Consider the following 21,764-nt stretch of genomic DNA (forward strand, 5'->3'; position numbering starts at 1 on the left):
CTTTCCATCAACCGAGCACTTCCGGAATGAGAATGGACACATATGTGTGCCCTAACAGGTTGGCCACGTCTATTCCTCTCCCACCATTTACATACACCACATGTGCTGTGTCTTACTAATGCTTTCACGTATACCTTTTTACCATACTTGGTTTTACTCATGAAGAATGTATGAGCTAAAAAAACACCATATTACTTCTGATAGATTTATCCATATACATTTTTTTTAAATACATCTGTATCAGTTAATTTGCATTTCCAATGAAATACAAGATTACATACCTTCGATATAACGATCATCAAAATACAACTACCACAAGATCCTTATAGTAGTAAAATATAAGACAAATGACAGATAAATTGTGACAACAATATTTTACTTCCAGTCAGGTTTCAAATTAATTCACCAACAATATGTGACCGCCTCAATCTGAGTTTAAGAAATATTTGTTTTTGACTTTTTTATCAATGAAATGGTATACCTACATGTAAGACTTGTGTTCCTACAATATAGATGATCTCAAATAAATTACCAATTACATAGGATTTTTTAAACCAGTAAAAATAACATACAAAACTATCTTTATGGAATTTTTGATACATAAACCTTTATCCCTAAAAAGCTATACCACAAATTGAACTTGATACTGGACCAGGTGGTGTGCTACCTTTAATGCTTTGTATGAGTTATTTCCCTTTATATTCCCGTTCTATTTCGTTATTTTCCGTCAAAATATATCGTAAATCTTCCCATTCATCGTTTGAAATTGTATTTTTTAAGCAATTTCCCTTACATTTATAATAAAATCTTATAAAATGATATGATTTTGTTTATTTAACTTTGTATTGTTTTTATTGACATCTTTGTGAACCCCCCGCCAAAAGAGCCGGTGGTTCGAAAGACAGCAGGACAAAGACAGAAGTCAGAGCTAAAACACTGGAAAGTCGTAAGACATAACACGCAGGATGTCGGGATCCGAATCAGAAAGTAACGATGAGTCTATGGACCAAAGTGACTCATTCATGGTAATAAAAATAACGTAGAACAAATGAACATATCTGAAACGTAATAAGAAAATGGTCTCCACATTTGATGCAAAATTCACAACAGTGCATCGATTAACGACTACTGGTGTTTACTAATGTATTTCCTGTGACCAGAATGGAAATCGGAATGCATAATTCTAATAATCATAAAATTTCAATATTATTTTATTGAATATTATGTACTGGTAAGTTGGGAATTCTAGACGTTTCTGTAAAAAGCAGATATCAAGTTTCGACCAATTCAACACAGAATAGGATGATTCAATACTTGTTTTTGTAAAGAAGACAACAAACTGAAGAAGCTTAAAATATAAAATCAGTTATACACAGGACACAAAAATCCAATAAAACAAAATCTTTAAACTAGTTAAAGTGCCAAAATGCCGAAAACTTAAAAGATATCGAAACAAAGTGTGGTAATGAACGAAACGTCACAATCGGTACCCTACAAATAAGTAGAATCGAATGACCAGCTTCTCAGCCCATATCGGATTGGTGGAAGTAGACAAATTAGAGTGTAACAGGAAATGGAGTAGTCTGCTTCCACAGGGGATCAAATCACTTTTTCCCAGCGATCTCAGACTTCCTAGTTGGATGCTCTACCACGTGCACAGAGCTAAAGAGAATTTCCCTCTTGCACGAAGCTAGAAAGCGACCGTAATCCTATTTACAATAGAAATCTGCCACAATAGCTAAATTAAGTAGCAGTGTTACTGATGTTCCGCTTAATCAAGTTTGTTGAGTATCACTTGTTTGAGACATTTTACCAATTCATCGAGTGAAAAATCTATGATCAAGTTTTCTTCAGAAATGCAACACATTATCTAGTTTATAAAAAAACCTTTGAAGTTATGATTCGTCTGACTGGTATTCACATTTGATTTGGACGGTTTGATATGCACCAAGAGCAGGGACTTTTTGTCTGTCACTTGTATCGATCATATAAAAACATGAGCGTCTCAATAAAAAAAAGTCAAAAGCTAATCGGAATGTAAACATTCAATTGAGCGAGATGCATATTTTTTAATGATTGTAAGCGACAGAAAAAATAGCTATTACGTACCGGAGCACAGAAACTAGCCTTGTCTTGTCAATGCACCCATTGACAGACAAGGCTAGTACCTGTGTACAGAGGGAACGGTAAAGCTGAAGCTTTACCAATGCTGTACAATCGACCTGATAAACGGCCGAGGTCTATAATAAATATGGAGATACTTTGGGTTTCCGAAAAAAGTTGAAGTGGGTCCAGTGAGCAGAAACACTCTAGATCTATACATGTAATATAAGGAAAGCAATTTGTTCTCTTGAAGTTTTTTGGCCAATTTTGTTGTTTATAAAATATGACAGAGTCAGAAATCAACTATACAAATACAAGTACAGTATAAGACACTGCTAATGGTCAGATATCTGAAAGTCAATCCAAAATTAATCAATTTTAATCGATCATTGATTGGTGAGAGGAAACTGATGATAGATCATGAAATTTTGATGGATTCCCAACACTTAGCAGTGTGGTTCCTGCTGTGTATCATTGTTATTTTTGTGGATAGTCAGTTTGCTATCATTTCAGTTAATCTAGGTAAGTTAATCCTGTCATTGCCATAGAATGACATAATTATGAACCCAGTTTCTGTGTCTGTCTATTTGTAGCAAACATTGTACTGAATATATTGTTATACTTCAAGCCCTGTGGTACAAAATCACGGAAATATGTGATGGAAAAATTATTTCAGTTTTTGTATCTGCTTCATTTTCGAATGACAACATATTGTTTTGCATAGGAGCTTGCATTTAATAAAAACAATGAACGAAATTTACAAAATGTATATAAGTTATAACGTGGGTGTTATCACACTTTTTTATGGTGCTTAATTAAACATTACAACCCTTTTAGATAGTTCATTAAACATTTCATATTTATAAAAAAAATAACATGTACATACATGTATACCCATAGCCTGAGTTTCCTCTGGCCCTGATACCAGACTTGGACATTTTGACAAATAGATGTCTGCAGCTGGTGTGGGGCCACTGCCCAGAGTGCACTACTATATAAAAATGACAATGTCTAACAAAAAGTCTGGTGTCAGCGCCGAAGGAAACACAGGCTATACTGTACCTGGCCATGGTAATATGCATTATATGAGGCAAATAGAAATCACATTCTGGCAAGTGAATTTCTAAGGTCCTGCCCATGGCCAGGGCAAGTGCTTTGGTAAGAATTTTGACATCCCTGATAACTATGCCCCAAAATTCTTATTTTAACTGCTGCATGTTAACCAATGAAGTTTGTATCTTCGTTGTAGGCAAATTTAGCGTTAAACTAGCTAATAACAATTGCTTTGTGCAGTAACATAATTATAAGGAAAGTACAGAAGTCCCAATATGATGTAAATTTTTAAATATGTGTTGGAAGAGGAATGAGTGCCAATACCTATGTCAAAAATTTGTGTTTCTAGCCTCCAGGGAAAGCACCAGTGGTGCTGCTGAAATCTCCCCCAAAACCCATGGTGGAGGAGGAGGAAGAGGAATTTGATGCAAAAATCGTAAGTGCCCCTAGTCAGAATTGATGGAGGTCAATTCACAGTATGGCTAATTTTTATTAGCTCACCTGGCCCAAAGGGCCAAGTGAGTTTATGTCATGGTGCAGCGTCCTCTGCCCGTCCATAGTCAATATTTTACTTTAAACAACTTCTTTTTAATAACCAAAAGGCCTAGGGTGATGATATTTGGCCAGAAGCAAACTGAGATAGAGGGCTACCAAGTTTGTTCAAATGAATGACCTTCACCTATTTTCAATGTCACAGGGGTCAAATATGTTAAAAAAAAAAAAACTTCTTCTGAATAACCAAAATGCCCAGAGGGATGATTTTTGGCTAGTAGCATGCTGGGATGAAGGGCTACCAAGTTTGTTCAAATGAATGACCTTCGTCCATTTTCAAGGTCACAGGGGTCAATTGTCTTAAAAAATCTTTATCCAACTTCTGAGTAACTAAGAGGCCTAGGCTAATGATATTTGGCCAGTAACCTGCTAGGATGAAGGGCTACCAAGTTTGTTAAAATGAATGACCTTGACTTACATTCAAGGTCACAGTGGTCAAATATGTTTAAAACCTTTAAACAACTTAATCTGAATAACCAAGAGGCTTAGGATAATGATAGTATGCCAGTAGCATGCTGGGATGAAGGTCTACCAAGTTTGTTCAAATGAATGACCTTGACAAATATTCAAGGTCACAATGGTGAAATATGTTTAAAACATTTTAACAACTTCTCAATAACCGCAAGTCCTAGGATGATGATATTTTGCCAGGAGCATGCTGGGATGAAGGGCTACAATGTTTGTTCAGTTGAATGACCTTGACTTGTATTCAAGGTCACAGGGGTCAAATATGTTAAAAACCATTAAACAACTTCTTCTGAATAACTAAGAGGCCTAGGATAATGATATTTGACCGGTAACATGCCAGAATGAAGGGCTAAATGTACCAAGTTTGTTCAAATGAATGACCTTTAACTATTTTCAAGGTCACAGGGGTCAAAAATGTTCAAAACTTTTATACAACTTCTTCTGAATAACCAAGAGGCCTAGGATAATGATATTTTGCCAGTAGCATGCTGGGATAAAGGGCTATCAAGTTTGTTTAAATGAATGACCTTTACATATATCCAAAGTCACAGGGGTCAAATATGGTTAAAATCTTTAAACGACTTCTTTTAAATTAGCCAAAGGCCAAGGATGATGATATTTGGTCATTAGCAGGCTGGGATGAAGGGCTACCAATTTTGTCAAAATGAATTTTCGCCCATGTTCAGGGTCACAGTGGTCAATATATATTTAAATCTTTAAATTGCTTGTTCTGTATAACCAAAAGGTTCAGGGTAATGATATTTTGCCAAAAGCATGCTGGGTTGGAAGACTTTAAACTCTGTTCAACCTGATGTCCTTGTTCGACATTCAAGGTCACAGGCGTCATATGTTTAAATCTTTTAATAGGTTCTTATGAATCAAACACTGATATTCTGCCTGTAGCTGTATTTTAGTCCACTTTTAAGATTACAAGTGTGAGGTTAATACCAGGTGAGCGATTCAGGTCCATTGGGCCTCTTGTTATAATTATTAAATGTTTCTTATTCAAAGATGGTCTGAATGCATGGATCACAGAAACTAGGGTTTCCTCCCATGACATTTCTATGCTGTAACATGCCAAACCCTTTATAGAGGTGATATATGACTTCAGTTGTTTTAAAGATTTCATACAATATCATGATTTTGACATACATGTGGATGCCTTGATAAAAGTTACTAGGTAGATAAGCTTTTGTTAAAAAAAAATCATATACAACATTGTCTGAAATTGCCCACTGAAAAGTCACTGACCTAAGCCAATGGTAGCATCAACACTTGCAAGAAAGGTTCTAAAATATAAATCCAGTATACTTGAAATAGATTTATGTGTGACATTTAAGTACCCAGTATAATAGCATTTTTTCCCCTTATTGTTCTTTGTAGATATTCATTCACCAATATTTATTTGAACACATTTATTGATTGTCACATGTTCAAATTCATTTCACAGGAAGCAGACAGGGGCAACCGGTTTGAGTTTTTGCTCAAACAAACAGAGTTGTTCTCACATTTCATGCAAACAGGAGCAGGACAAGGGGGTAAAACACCAACAAGTCCTTTAAAAATGAAACCAGGTCGACCTAAAATGAAGAAAGATGAAAAACAGAAGCTTACAACTGTTGGAGAGTAAGTAATCTAGAATGTATGTGTCGCGTTAAAAACATCTATGTTGGTAGATTTGATGTCAATTATGTTAGGGTTAGTACACGTACAAATTTCTAGTACAGGTATTCTTAAAAAAAGTTATATTAATGCAGACTTGTAGAATTTTTAGGTCTCTTTAGGCAGTCTCACGTGACCTATTGTAATTGTCTGTTTTCTACTGTTTGTCATGTGTTTGCAAACACTTATTGGTTTTGACTTCTGTTTGTCATGTGTTTGTTACCAGTTATTGGTTTTGACTTCTCAAAAATCACTGAACTTTTGCCATTAAAGACACTATCCCATTGTCTTTTATAAGATGCATTTCATTTGTCTAATGAATGCAAATTAAAGGTAATTGCTTTAAATGCCGTTATTTGTAACTAAGTGTTAAAATTTTAGTCATAGACATCGGCGAACTGAACAAGAGGAAGATGAGGAGCTGCTCACAGCTAGCAAGAAAGCTGCAGCCAGTTCATACCGCTTCGAGACTCATCCATCATGTAAGTTAAATGAATTACCAATACCATATGATATTAATGGAAACATTCAGTTTCTGACAAACTGCTAAGAATAAACTATTTTCTGAACTCCTGCAAAAATACCATCTACTTCATTGCTAGCAAGCAGCAAATTATTAAAGCAACTGGATTTTGGTAAAAATGATTTGAGAATATTGATGGGCAAACCACATGTTTTGTTATTTCACAGACATCAAATCTGGAATAATGAGGGACTACCAAGTGCGTGGTTTAAACTGGATGATATCTCTGTATGAAAATGGTATCAATGGTATACTGGCAGACGAAATGGTTAGTATTCCACCAATACTGCTTTATAGTCATAACACTACAATGGTTTGGGATCTTACTTATATGGCCTGGGCTTTGTAGAGGATGAAATACCATCAGTAAACATAACCTCAGTATTCTTAAGCTAATGGTCTTTGACTCTTGAAATTTTAAAAGCAAAAGTAATGAAGAAGATGTGCTTAAAGCTGACGGTGCAAGTTAAAAAGTTTTAAATTGAGATTTAAAAAAATATAAAAAAAAATCTTTTTTTTTTCTTTCTGGTTTTGAGATCTTCCCCAACTCTTTCGACAATCGTTTCTAAGGAAGTGCCGACATTTTAGTTTGTCCTTGCTTGGAAACGAGTATGGGTCTCGCTGGTTATGTATAAAAAGCGCATTACCTGTCAAACCGGTTATCATTCTACAACTGACCGTCTTGAGATTCAATGCATCGCATACCCTGATCGGCAACCATTATCAAAAATCAAACGCACTCACCTGAAGACTTTGAAGCTGTCTTGTTACTTATAGCACATTCTCCAAAATTGTGTATCCAAAATAAAAGGTATATTACTGAAAATACTTATTATTCATCATGAAGTACTTAAGAAACATGTTAGCTTCTCTAACATCTACATAAAACCACCCATTTGCCCCCTTTTCTTAAACATCCCTCAGAAATAGGGGGACTATTTCTGAAAGATTTTACTTTGTAAACAATATATACCTATAACAGTGTCTCATAGCAAATGAAACTTCATTCAAAACAAAAGTTGCCAAGTGAAATTGGTGACTTGAAAATTATCTGAAGTTAGAAAATGAAAAAATTAGATATATTGAAGATAGTCTACAAATGTCTTCAGAGCAAGTGACATGCCTCTTGTACAATAAAAAAAGAAATTTTGAATTTGACTTGTGTGTCATTAAGCTCAGATAAACAGGATCTTCTTCACGTAATAACCTTTTCAGGGCCTCGGAAAGACACTACAGACAATTTCTTTGCTTGGCTACATGAAACACTACCGGCACCTGCCATCCCCTCACCTGGTCATCTGTCCCAAGTCCACACTCGCTAACTGGATGTGTGAATTTAAGAGGTGGTGTCCAAGTATACGAGCTGTCTGCCTCATAGGAAGTGCTGAACAGAGGGTAAGTCTTGTGATCATTGCAAAGTCATTGCACAACTTTAAATCACCTTTCCATAATACTTCAAATGAGTATGGAAAATGTTAATTAGATTCATTGCAAAGTGATATATACAGAACTTGTTTGTTATTTTTTGTATATTTTGATGATGATACAACTTTAAGTTAACAGACTCTAATTTCAGGTTTTTTTAATGGGCCATGAATACTAAAAAGAAGCTAAATTGAGGTCTATTTCAGGAGCTAGCTGAACCTCAATGTGAAATGTAGATAGCCATACAGACATCTTAGTAGCTTATAGAATTGTAAAAACACGATTTATACCCTGACTGACAATGTTGTTTGTATTATGTTAGGCCACATTCATCAGAGATACTATGATGCCTGGTGAGTGGGATGTTTGTGTCACCTCGTATGAAATGGTTATCAGGGAGAAATCTGTATTCAAGAAGTTCAACTGGCGATACCTTGTCATAGACGAAGCCCACAGAATCAAGAATGAGAAATCCAAGGTAAGAGTAAAACATTGCACCACTGGTCATAGGGGAAAGCTTTTATATATTGATTTATAATCCAAACTGAAAATAAAGAAGAGTAGCTAGACCCACTGGAAATTCAATTTTTACCAAATGCAGAATATTGTGTTCAATGTGTCATTTATTCTTTGCAGTTATCAGAAATCGTTCGAGAGTTCAAGTCTGCAAATCGTCTGCTGTTGACAGGGACGCCATTGCAAAACAACCTTCATGAACTCTGGTCTCTACTTAACTTCCTCCTGCCAGATGTGTTCAACTCTGCTGATGTGAGTGATCAACCAATATGCAGGATTTTGTTGATTAAACACTACAATTTGCTCAATATGTCAAATTGCGAATATTTTGGACAGTACAACCCATCCCAAGTAATGAATGTTACATGTGTGGTGTGTGAAATTCACCAAATCAGTCATATATAGCTTAAAAAATAAGCATATCTTTTATTGAAATGTTACGAAAATAGAGCAGTTAGTTATCAAATTTGTAAATTGTTAAAACACGATTTCGAAATGTCACAAAAACAGAGCAGTTAGTGATCAAAATTTGTAAATTGTGGAAAATGGACCCAATAATGGAGCAAAGTATTCAAATAGTGTCAAAGACAGGAATTGTGCTGTCCGGTTACGTATTGAAAAATCTACATTATTGGTAACAATAAACACTTTTGATTGTTGACTTGATTTTGCAGGATTTTGATTCCTGGTTTAATACAAACACATGTCTTGGTGACAAAGAGCTTGTGGAGAGACTGCATGTTGTAAGTATAGGCCAACCCCATCTTTGATGTGGCATGTTATAAATTGTTGCTTTGTATATATATGGAGAATTAATCACCAGTCTAGTATTGGATAGGAAAATCTGGCAATGTACCATTCAAAATCTAGCATCTTTGTGTAGTTCACCCACCTCAGTCAAACACTCTCGTAGAACATCGTCTGTTCTAACCACTGTTGAAAAGTCAGCTGTCTGATAAATCTTTTTGTCTGGGTTACATGAAATCTTTGTGAAGTTAAATTAATGTAATAAGTAGATGATGTTCCACTTGTCCATTACAAAGGATCCTTGTCACAAGTCATGATTAGAGGTACATTTGTAACCATCATATCTAGGGAGCATTTTATATTTGATGACTAAATTTAGTTTTGCATCCAGTCTGTCTGGATTCAACTTGACTGACTTATCTTAATAAATCAATGATGACGTAAATGTCATGATTTCAGGTCTTGAGGCCTTTCTTATTGAGGCGTATCAAGTCAGAAGTGGAAAAGAAGCTGTTGCCAAAAAAGGAAGTGAAAATCTTTGTTGGTCTCAGTAAAATGCAGAGAGAATGGTAAGGGTTTCCCTTCTTTCCCTACACCTGAAATTCAATCGTTCAAATAGTTCCTAAAAAATACGGATTTCAGTTTATGCATGCATCATATATGATTCTCACTATTTAACAACACAAAAGGGCAAGTTAGAAAGTGTTCTAAAAATATAACACAACATTTTTGTTATTCTACTTTGCTGCTTGATGCTTTTATTATTATGCCCTTGCAAACAACTGGAATATTGATACTCGTTTGTCTATGCAAGAAACAATTACATGTACAGATTTGATGTAGAAAACAGTTTAAACTTGATCTTGTGCTTCTTATTGGACAGGTATACAAAAATCCTGATGAAAGACATTGATGTTGTGAATGGCGCAGGCAAAAGTGACAAGATGAGACTGCTCAACATTCTCATGCAGCTGCGAAAGTGCTCCAACCACCCCTACCTGTTTGACGGAGCAGAGCCTGGTATGTAGAGAGTTATATTTTGTACTGAATGTAGAAAAAATATAAATCAACCCAGATTCTATCTTATCGGTGAATAATTCTATACATTAAGCATCATGGTACTTGTACTCATCTGTAATTGAATCTCTGATTTTAATTCTGTGTTGTTCCTTAGGTCCACCGTTCACAACAGATCAACACTTGGTGGACAACTGTGGAAAAATGGTGATTTTGGACAAACTACTTCCCAAACTAAAAGCCCAAGGTGAGAAAGCTCTGTCCAGGGAATCCAGGGAATTCCAGCATGTTTACACTATAGGAAATACTTGGTACTATCAGAAAGGACAAGTACATTGCATTTTTAGCTAACTATCATCCCCAGGGGCATGGCCAGAAAGATTCTATGGTTTTGAAATGTATCTCCACACTGTAACCATATAGACGAATACACATAAAGGATAGTTCTCGGGTCTGGCCCCTGCACTTAATCTTACTTACAGTTGCTGACCTGAAAGAGAAGAACACATTCATGATATTAGAATTGATATGGGGTCTGACCACATCCCTAGAGACTTAATACCGGAGTCACAACTTGGGGAGAAATACTTGAGATACCAACTCTATAGCCAAAATACATACAATTGCTGAATAGGAAGAAATGAATGTACATTTGCTAAAAGGATGGTTTCTGGATCTAGCCCCATCCTTGAAGACCGAGTCCCTTTAAAAAGTTGAGATCACAACCTGATAAACATATATATGTGAATTGCTTGACATGGAAAATCTAATACATTTTGTACAGATATGCTACATAGATTGGCCTTTGGATCTCCTCACCCCTGGTAACTTGGTCTACCACCACCCATTTAAGATGTGAACACAATCATGCTACCTTAATTGGGTTTGTCCCCAACATTAGAGTCTTAGTTCCTGTGTCATAACATGGAAACATTTTTGATACAATATACATAACAATACATACAATTGCTGAGCATGAAGTTTTGATACACATAGACTGCCAGGACTGGTCCAGAGGTATTAGGCCATGATTACATACAGTAAATATCCAGGTCAGGGCTACAGGCCCTTTGTACTTCTTTTATGTCGCCACATGTATACAATTATTCTGATATAAACTTTATATATATATATCAAGTTCTATAATCAAAGAATCAAAAAGTGGAATAATTTGATTTGTAGTGTAGTATCACTTTTTTAATAGCTAGTTTGTGATAGAAGTGGGAAATTAGCGAGTCATATATATGCTAGCTTCTTCACTTTCAAAACTAGCCTTATGAGAATCACAAACTTGAGTCAGAAATGTTTATCTACCTTCAGATTCACGAGTACTGATCTTCAGTCAGATGACTCGTGTACTGGACATACTTGAGGATTACTGTTTTTGGAAAAACTACAATTACTGCCGCTTGGATGGAAGCACACCACATGAAGACNTATATATATATACTGAGTCTGAAGAATCTCCTAGAAGAGATGAAAGTACTAAAGACTCTTTGTCGAGAATTTTTCTTTTTATAACATATCATTTTTCTGATTTATGATATGTATATATATTTTTTTATTTAAGTATTACTTTTAATGCTGTGTACAAATACACTTATAAATGTTTTGAAATAATCTTCATGATTAGATGCAAAAATCTCACTTACTAAATTTATAATGTTATTTATCTATCTCAAAATCATGCTTGTCCAGGTGTCAATCAATGACTTCAACATGCCAGGCAGTACTAAGTTTGTGTTCATGCTGAGCACAAGAGCTGGTGGACTGGGAATCAACCTGGCTACTGCAGACTGTGTCATCCTGTACGACTCTGATTGGAACCCACAGGTTGACCTCCAGGCCATGGTATGTCTGGTACTCTGACCATACCCCTCCTGTGATATACTAGTCTCCTTCTGTAAATTTGTATTAGTTTCTATCACAGCTATTCAGACATGTAATTAGCCTGCAAATATCCTATTGTCAACATGGTTTGAAATTTCTGTTGTAAAAAAATTAAAGCACTTCTGAAGATTACATTTGGCATGCAGGTCCTATATTTTCCATTCAGGCATAAAAGTAACACTACTCAAATGGAAATCTGTAAACAGTAAATGCTATTGCAATTAAACTGGTATACACCCTTAGGATTTTTTGTGAGGATGACAATGTAATAATTGTTGTAAAGACTTAGTTCGTGTATTGGTGATGCTCCTTCTCCACAGGACCGTGCCCATCGTATTGGACAGCAAAAACAGGTGAGAGTGTTCCGCTTCATCACAGAGAACACTGTGGAGGACAGAATTGTGGAGAGAGCAGAAATGAAACTCAAACTGGATAACATTGTGATACAGCAAGGTACTCTTCCTCCTTCCAGTTACAGGGGTTTTGTATGGCGAAGTGAAGGTCGAGAAGGGATCACTCCTTCAGTGTCATTGTCTGCACAACTTTTACCATATCTCTTGAAAGAATGTTTCGACTTTCATGAAACCTACAAGTTCTTGGTTTTTGTAAGATAATTCTGAGAGGAATAATGTTGGACTTTCATGAATCTTTCTGGAAATACATATATTATTTATAACCCAGTCTTTCCCTTCCATAGTCAAGTATACTAGACAATATTTTAACATAGCATATGAGAGTTGGATAAACTGGGGAGTTGGTTGCAGAATGAATTGTTTATTATATTTTTTTGCAATAATTTCAGGACGTTTAGTAGATCAGAACACCAACCGTTTGGGGAAGGATGATGTACTCAACATGATCAGGCATGGTGCCAGCCATGTGTTTGCCTCCAAAGAATCTGAGCTCACAGATGACGATATTGACCAAATCTTAGAGAGAGGAGAGAAAAAGGTGAGACTATCATGTAGTGTCAGGTGGAGTAAGAAAACTATGTAAACAGAGACGTAGAATGTCTATCAGTATGAGTTACATATTATGTGTTATGCTAACAATCAAAGAAGTGGTTTTAACAAAATTAACGGTTGTATCAGCTGCTATGAATTAGTACAAGTAATTCTATGTTCTTGTTTAAGTAATCTCAAGTCAGGGTTTACATAAGGCCAAATAAAACAAAATTATTTTAAGGGTTTCATCCACGAAAAAATGGTAGGTATTATTTTTTACATATATATATATGCCCCTCGAAAGAAGAACGTATTTTGTTATGACCTTAGCAGGTTAGTGGCTGCTGGCTGGGCGGATGCGCTTGTTGTCCACTCAATATCTTCAATAATTTTCATCAGATTAAATTCAAACTTCATAAGAACGTTTTATTACTATAAGAGCTCCGACAAGTTTGATAACCACCAATATCCCACAGTTACTTACGGAGTTAGGGCCCTTTATACATTTTCTGAATCTGGTGTCCGCTCGATATCTGCACTAATTTTCAACAGATTAAATTCAAACATCATAACAAGATTCATGACCATAAGAACCACCAATATTCGACAGTAACTTACGGAGTTAGGGCCCTTTGTCAACTTTCCGACGCATTGTCCACTCGAGATCTTCATTGATTTTCAACAGATTCATGAAGTTTTTAACCATAAGAGCTTGGACAAGTTTGAAAACCACCAACATCCGACGGTAGTTTACAGAGTTAGGGCCTTTTATCCACTTTCCGAAACGGTGTCTACTAAATATCTTCACTAATTTTCAGCAGATTAACTTCAAAACTTACAGGAAGAATTATTACCATGATAGCGGGGGCCAAGTGGTTAATGCGTCTGACATTCTGCTACCATTAGCCCTCCTCCACTGGGTCTTAGGTTTGAGACCTATGTGGGGCATGCGCTAGGTACTCGGAGAACTCCAGCTTTCCTCCACCTCTAAAACGTGGCACGTACTTAAATGACCATAGCTGTTCATAGGACATAAAACACAAACAAACAAATAATATGATTGCTTGGCCGAGTTCGGTAACCGCAATAATAGGACTGTTATTTATGAAGTGATGGCCCTTTATTTAATTGCCAAAAAGTTTTTAACAGATTAACGTCAAACTTCATAGGAAGGTTTATTGCCATGATAGCTCGGAGAAGTCCAAACATAACTTCTGGAGTTATGGCCCTTTATGTACAACCATACAGGCAACTGCTCATTCAATGTATGGCGTTGTATACTGTTCCGCTTTCCCGGTACCCTTTTTTTTATTATTGTTACTATCCCCCGCGAAACGCGTTTGTGGGGGATATTATATTGGGCTCTGTCTGTGTGTCCGTGCATGGGTTTTTTCCAGACCAGAGCTCTGAACAGTTTAAGAAAACTACTCAAAACTGTGAACAGTTATCAAGCTAGTACTCTAGTAGTACCTTTTGCTATGGAGAAGTTCTCCATTTTAATACTTTTTTTGTTACCATGGAAACAGATAGGACAAATTACAAATTTCAGTTGTATGGATCATGACTCCAAAACCGTTCAAGATTATAAACTATCTGAAACTTTGTATTTATAACTATCAAGCTAGCATTCTTGTAGTGCTTTTTGCTATGGAGGAGTTCTCACCTTTTTTTTTTAAATTTTGGATACCATGGAAACAGATAGGCAAAACTACAAATTTTGCTGTTTCTGGAATAAAATGTCAAAACCTTTCAAGATAACTACATGTACCTGAAACTTTGTCCACTTATCATCCTATCACTCTAGTTAGGCAAAATTACAAATTTCACAGTTTCCAGAGCATGGCAACAAAATTGTTCAAGAACTGCCTGAAACTTTGTACACTTTGTACAAGCTAGCACTCTCTTGGTGCATTTTGCTACTGGAGGAGTTCCCATTTTGGATTAAAAAAAAATCATTTTCTGTTGCCATGGAAAAAGACAAAAATACGAAATTTGAGGTTTCTGAAGCAAGATCTCAAAACTATTAAAAATAACAAATTGAAATTGAACTTGTACACTTATCAACCTAGCAGTCTATTGGAGTCGGTTGCATTCAAGATGTATACAGGAAGTTTTGTACACTTATTAAGCTAGTGCTCTTATCAAGCCTTTTCTGATGGGGAATTCATCAGTGTTTTGTAAAAGATGATCTACATCAAAATATCAGTAACAATGGTGGAATGGATTTAATACTTTTTGTAATATTAACAATAGCATATATATATATATGATTGTGTGTCTTTCTTTTAAAAAGCGGGGCGCATGGGATAATGTCACTCTTTGCGTTATCTTGTTTTAAATTGTGTCTGTGGAGCAGAAATCCTGACTTTTCCCTTTGCTTGCTGTAAAATGGACATGTTTATTAATTGGTCTTCAGAACAGTTATGTCCATGATACTGGTATTGATATACTAGCTTCATTTATTTTCGTGATTAACAGACGGAAGAAATGAAATCCAAGTTGTCTACAATGGGAGAGAATTCATTGGCGACATTTACCCTAGACACGCCAACTGAGAGTGTGTACCAATTTGAGGGTCAGGATTACAGAGAAAAACATAAAGGTGGCATGGGTATGTGGATCGAGCCGCCAAAGAGGGAGAGGAAAGCCAACTATGCCGTGGACGCCTATTTCAGGGAGGCACTCCGAGTCAGCGAACCTAAAGCACCTAAGGTAGGCATTTCATATACTGCATTGTAATGATGTCAAATAATGATAGAACAGCAAGATCAAATAAAGTACAATAGACATGCATGTTTCTGTCAATAGTAGCATCCTTATTATTGATGCTAAAGGAGAAGATTGAAAAAATATTGACGAAGTCGAATAATTGCAAGATCAAAGCTAATTACTGTATACCAGGAAATTTTCATCACAGTTTAGCTTTCTCCTTTTCTGCCCTCCCCAATGAAGGCAAATGTATCGTGACAGCATATATTAGTACACATTATACAATCATAGTCATTACATGTGAAGGGCAAATTAACACTTGGTGAACATGGATTTTGTCAGCAAAGGGCAAATACTTGACTGGGCAAAAGCTAGTGAGTAGACAGTAGTTATCAAAACAAGTTATGCTGTTTGTCATTATTAACAAAACAAATGGCCATTACTAAACCAAGTGAAGAAAACAGAAGGCAGGGATAAGTGCTGTTAAAGCATTTTCATAGTTTTTAGACTCTAAAGATGAGAGTGCAAACTAAAATTCAAGAAGCCATGTTCCTGGATCTGACGACTAGGTTAACTATGGTAGAGTTATGGTGCCCTCAGTGACCTTAATTTGCCTAAAGTTACTTGGTTTCTGCTTATATCCTGTAACAGAGAATGCATTTAATTCAACACCAATGGTATCTTACCCACTCATTTCATATCGGATTGCTAAAGTCAGTCTAGAAATGTTTTTGAGCCTTTTACAAGTTTAAAAAATATGTAATATACTCTAAACAAATTTGATTTTTAAAAGGATGATTTTCATGGTAATTTCTCCTATTCCAAGCAGACTTTTGGGTATCAACAGATTTGTTCAAGTCTTTCAAAATTTTAGAAGGAACATATATAATAAATATTATGCGGCGCATTGGTCTGTCCACACTTTGGCATTTGCAAGACACTAGCTTAAATTTTATTTAGTTTTAATTAAAAAGGACTTGGTAAGTATGTGTAATATATATATACTAAGACTAAAGCTTAGAAATGTACTTGGTTTTGAAAATGGGCGTATATTGTAACGTCTCTGCTATACTTATGTCCCTTATTCTGTCTGTAAATATTCCTATATATGTAAGACATTGTGTCCTTTTTTTCACAGGCCCCTAGACCATGTAAATATTCCTATATATGTAAGACATTGTGTCCTTTTTTTCACAGGCCCCTAGACCACCAAAACAACCCAATGTGCAGGACTTTCAGTTCTTCCCCCCAAGGTTGTTTGAACTGCTGGACAAAGAGATATATTTTTATAGAAAGTCCATTGGTTATCGTGTGCCACGAAACCCTGATTTAGGGACTGATGCCGAGCGAATCAGGAAGGAGGAGCAACAGAGGATTGATGAGTCAGAGGTCTTAAATGAAGAGGAACTGAAAGAGAAAGAAGAACTTCTGAATGAGGTATGAGACCAACCAGGGCATGGTGTTTGTCTGATTTACCTTAACATTAGCACAAAATAGTGAGAAAACAATTTTGTTTCTTTGTAGCTGTACTTGTCTGTATAAAAAAATGAAATCTATTAATGCTAGAATGCTCAAAAAGCAGTATCCATTCCTATTATTTTCCATAATTTCAAAAGTTTATGATATGTTCCTGAAACATTAAAAATTGAAGTTTTTACTGTGTGCAGTGTGTTCCTCCCTTTTCATTTTGATGTCCTAATTATTTTGAATACCCAATCACATCCCTGATTTGAATTTATATTACAGGGGTTTACAAACTGGAGTAAGAGAGATTTCAACCAGTTCATCAAAGCCAATGAGAAGTATGGTCGAGATGACCTAGATAGCATTGCCAGGGATGTAGAGGGCAAGACTCCTGATGAGGTAACCTTTGTACACAGTCCAGACAGGGTTTAGCACTGACTTTACTAAGTAATTAGACCATTTCAGCAAACCGTTGTTAGATATACACTCACCATATGTGTGTATGACTACAGACATATGTAGACTTGCGATATAAATGACAATCGACATAAAGATGAAGTATGTGTATTTAATTATTCTGACTCAATATTACAACGAAACATGTTTACAACAATCCCCAAAGAACCTAATAATTCAGCTTGATATAGGCAAAATAATTCAAATTCCAAGCGGTAATAACACAGTGTTCCCATTAAAAACCAGTTGTGGGCAAAAGAAGCATGATGCTATTCATCAACATGGAACTGGCTATTTTTTCAGAATATGTATTGGTCAATATTATAACATGTAAACATTCAAAGGTCAACCACCTGTTTCAAGACTTAGTGAGAACATTGCAACATCTATAGATATGACAGCCATAGATTACCATATATATTTTGACCAATGTGTGGCTGTGTTTTATTACAGGTTATGGAGTACTCTGGTGTATTCTGGGAAAGATGTAACGAGCTGCAGGACATAGACAAGATCATGTCACAGGTGGAGCGTGGAGAGGCCAAGATACAGCGTAGGATCAGCATCAAGAAGGCTTTAGATGCAAAAGTATGGAAATGTGCTTGTCAAGTTAACCTTGCAGTTGGTTTCAGTATATATGTCTGTTACAATTGAATTCCTGATATCGGTATATACTTAGCTAAAAAAAATAAATTCATCTCTTGTGACTGAAAGGACTGGTTTTTTTTTTTTTTAACAAGTATGAATTATGTACATACATTAATGTTTTGTGATGATGGTGAGCTTTGATATTTACAGATTGTAACAAAACTAGTATAACAGTTCTAATTGTGAGTCTTGATATATACAGATGGCACGGTACCGAGCACCATTCCATCAGCTGAGGATACAGTATGGTACCAACAAGGGTAAGAACTACACCGAGGAAGAGGACCGATTCCTCATCTGTATGCTCCACAAACTTGGCTTTGACAAGGAGAATGTGTATGATGAACTCCGCACGGCTGTCAGGCAGGCCCCACAGTTCAGGTTCGACTGGTTCATCAAGTCACGAACAGCTATGGTACGTTCACCTGTATTTAATGCTCAGTATGACATGTTTAGATTTTTTTAGAGACAATGGTGCTTTTGTTTCGTTTAAATTGTTTATCATTTAAGAGTATCTGTTTGGGGAAAAACCATTAATTCAACCAGTATAAAGTATATAGCTATATTGTAATATTGTTGATCAAAGCTATTCCAGAATTAAGGGTATTTTGTAACAATATATTGGGGTGCATGACCAACTATTGTGATGGGTTTCCTGAAGAAACAATAATTCTGTGTACTCATTTTGGAATAACCCTAAACTTCATGATAGAAAAAAATATTTTCAAACCTTGATGCAATTGTGTGACAGGAGCTGCAGAGGCGCTGTAATACTCTGATCACCCTGATAGAGAGAGAGAATATGGAAATGGAGGAAAAGGAGAAGGCCGAGAGAAAGAGGAAGGGACCAAAGTCAGGAGTAAAGGTAACTTACGACTCATTTTATTTACCCAATAGTTCATAACATTTCTTAAAAACATCTGGCCGGTCATGAGTGCTTAACACACCGACAATAACTGAAGTCACTTCTACTTGCTGCTGGTTCTAATATAAAAATTTCTTTTTAAATTTTCACTGCCTCAAATAACTGGAGTTAACTCCTTATTTTTCACCTCAAGTATAGTACAACCCTACATCATTCAAATAACTGAAAAGTGTACTTCTCATCAAATAAAATCAAAGTCACTACAAATATCAATTTCCAGAAACATTCCCTTCTCTTATGAAATAACTTTTAAAATACCTCAAATATTTTCTTCAAATATAACAAATAAAAAGATTAGGAGATTAATCACAAGATCTGAAAAAAGTTCTTCACCATTTTTAGGTCACCTGAGCTTTAGCTCAAGTGACCTATTGCTATCCGTTTTCGTCCGTCGTCGTCCGTCGTCCGTCGTCCGTCGTCCGTTAACATTTTACATTTCAAACTTAAAGTCAAGTTCTGCTGGGCCGATTGAACTGAAAGTTGGTAGGAATGATCGCCTCATGGTCCTGACAAAGTGTTGTTATTTTTCGGGTCGATCAGAAATCCAATATGGCCGCCACGGCCACCATTTTGAAAACCTATTTCAAACTTAAAGTCAAGTTCTGCTGGACCGATTGAACTGAAAGTTGGTAGGAATGATCGCCTCATGGTCCTGACAAAGTGTTGTTATTTTTTGGGTCGATCAGAAATCCAATATGGCCACCACGGCCGCCATTTTGAAAACCTATTTCAAACTTAAAGTCAAGTTCTGCTGGACCGATTGAACTTAAAGTTTGTAGGAATGATCGACTCATGGTCCTGACAAAGTGTTGTTATTTTTCAGGTCAATCATAAATCCAATATGGCCGCCACGGCCACCATTTTGAAAACATATTTCAAACTTAAAGTCAAGTTCTGCTAGGCCGATTGAACTGAAACTTTGTAGGAATGATTGACTCATGGTCCTGACAAAGTGTTGTTATTTTTCAGGTCGATCAGAAATCCAATATGGCCACCACAGCTGCCATTTTGGTAAACTATTTCAAACTTAAAGTAAAGATCTACTTGGCCGATTGAACTGAAACTTTGTAGGAATGATCGAATCATGGTCCTGACAAAGTGTTGTTATTTTTCGGGTCAATCAGAAATACAATTTGGCTGCCATGGCCGCTATTTTGCTACTAAGTTCTAATAGGCCGATCTCACTTAAAATTGGTCTAGGAATGATCAGCTCATGGTCCTGACAAAGTTAAGTTAACATTATACTATTTTTTACTCAAATTGGTACATATTTCAACAACAAAAATAAATACTATAGACTCAGGTGACCGTTAAGGCCCATGGGCCTCTTGTTTCACAAAACATTTAAAACATGCAAGCCATAGTTGATACATCATTGGACAGAGTGATCTGAAACATTCATAGAATATAGAGTTGTTTTTATTTAGACAACATTCATAGAATATAGAGTTGTTTTTATGTAGACAACATTCATGTATAGGTTTGATATTCATGCAATGTGTGTTTATTGTAGTTCTGAAATAAATACAAAGTTTTATGTGATAATTTTAGAAATATTTAAAATGTTTCTATGAAATTTTTCCTCAGGGAGGACAGAAGAGGAAAGCAGACGGCACACCAGACAACCGAGGGCGACCAAAGAAAAAGAAGTGAACATAGTAACCTTAGTGTTGTGTGGATTTGTGGATATAGGACACATGTTGTTCCCCAGGACGGCTTCCTAATGATACAAGACAATGACAGCTTACTTTTCACCAATCCAGTGCAGATATGATAATGTCAGGACACTTTATTGAATTGTGTGTGGGTGATCCGAGATACAAACATTGAATAAGTGTATCAGCAGCAATTTCCTCAAGAACGAAAAACCAATCATGTTGTCGGGTAGAATTGTGATGCATCAGAATTGCTTTCAGAATATTAACTCTGTATTATCAAGAAGCAAACACTGATCAAATTTGACTGGACTAATGTAAAAGACATAGATGTGAAACCTACAGATCGCTGGATGTGTCTTTATAAATCTAAATAGCTCTAATCAAGATAAGTAGAAGGACTTGTGTGCTGTAGTGTGTTGTAAATTTCAACTCATTGTTTTATAGTCATTATTTACTCGTTTGGTTTTTATATATTTTATCATGTCAAATATTTTTCATTGCATATGTTCTTGTTTCTCTTTGAGATGATTTTATTCATCTTTCCAAAGCTGTTGTGGTGTAAGTAGGGCAGAAAATAATTCAAATGACAAATGATCTGCTAAAGAGATAGGGAAGCTATATAACTTGTGGAATTGTCTCCCTTTATCATAGCTGTTTGATCATTACAAAAGTGCAGTACCCAGTTCAAACCTTCCATTATTTATTCATTTTGTTATAGCTGATATATATGTGTGTTTGTGAAATGAAAACATGCATATTCTGAAGTAAAACAGTCATAAAGATTACTGTTTGTATATGAAATCAATCTTGATGACTGAGAAGCTTAGCTATCAAACGTATGTCTCTAAATTCAATAAATAGACCATCATTATAACTGTTCAGCTTCATGTCTGTAAAGATCACTATAAAAAAAACCTTTTCTCACTTTTAGAATGTGATCAATTAAGTCTGTATAATGTTGGCATAAACATCTATGTTGTCAATAAATTCATTTCAAAACTGAT

At 35.8% G+C, this 21,764-nt stretch overlaps 1 protein-coding gene across 1 annotated transcript; it reads left to right on the forward strand.

Moving 5' to 3' along the window:
* The first annotated feature begins 862 nt into the window (after positions 1 to 862).
* Positions 863 to 21,764, forward strand: LOC110440406 (SWI/SNF-related matrix-associated actin-dependent regulator of chromatin subfamily A member 5-like). Its single transcript, XM_021483460.1, has 23 exons — positions 863 to 1,025; positions 3,506 to 3,592; positions 5,627 to 5,802; positions 6,220 to 6,320; positions 6,529 to 6,629; positions 7,577 to 7,756; positions 8,109 to 8,264; positions 8,423 to 8,554; positions 8,977 to 9,045; positions 9,509 to 9,618; positions 9,933 to 10,069; positions 10,224 to 10,313; positions 11,387 to 11,514; positions 11,771 to 11,917; positions 12,277 to 12,409; positions 12,759 to 12,907; positions 15,379 to 15,612; positions 16,807 to 17,046; positions 17,356 to 17,472; positions 17,983 to 18,117; positions 18,380 to 18,592; positions 18,929 to 19,042; positions 20,690 to 21,764. Exons 1-23 carry the CDS (start codon positions 966 to 968, stop codon positions 20,753 to 20,755), a joined length of 3,075 nt encoding a protein of 1,024 aa, XP_021339135.1. The 5' UTR covers positions 863 to 965; the 3' UTR covers positions 20,756 to 21,764.

The sequence above is a fragment of the Mizuhopecten yessoensis genome, unplaced genomic scaffold, assembly GCF_002113885.1.
Source record: "Mizuhopecten yessoensis strain PY_sf001 unplaced genomic scaffold, ASM211388v2 scaffold11181, whole genome shotgun sequence".
Taxonomy (NCBI): Eukaryota; Metazoa; Mollusca; class Bivalvia; order Pectinida; family Pectinidae; genus Mizuhopecten; species Mizuhopecten yessoensis.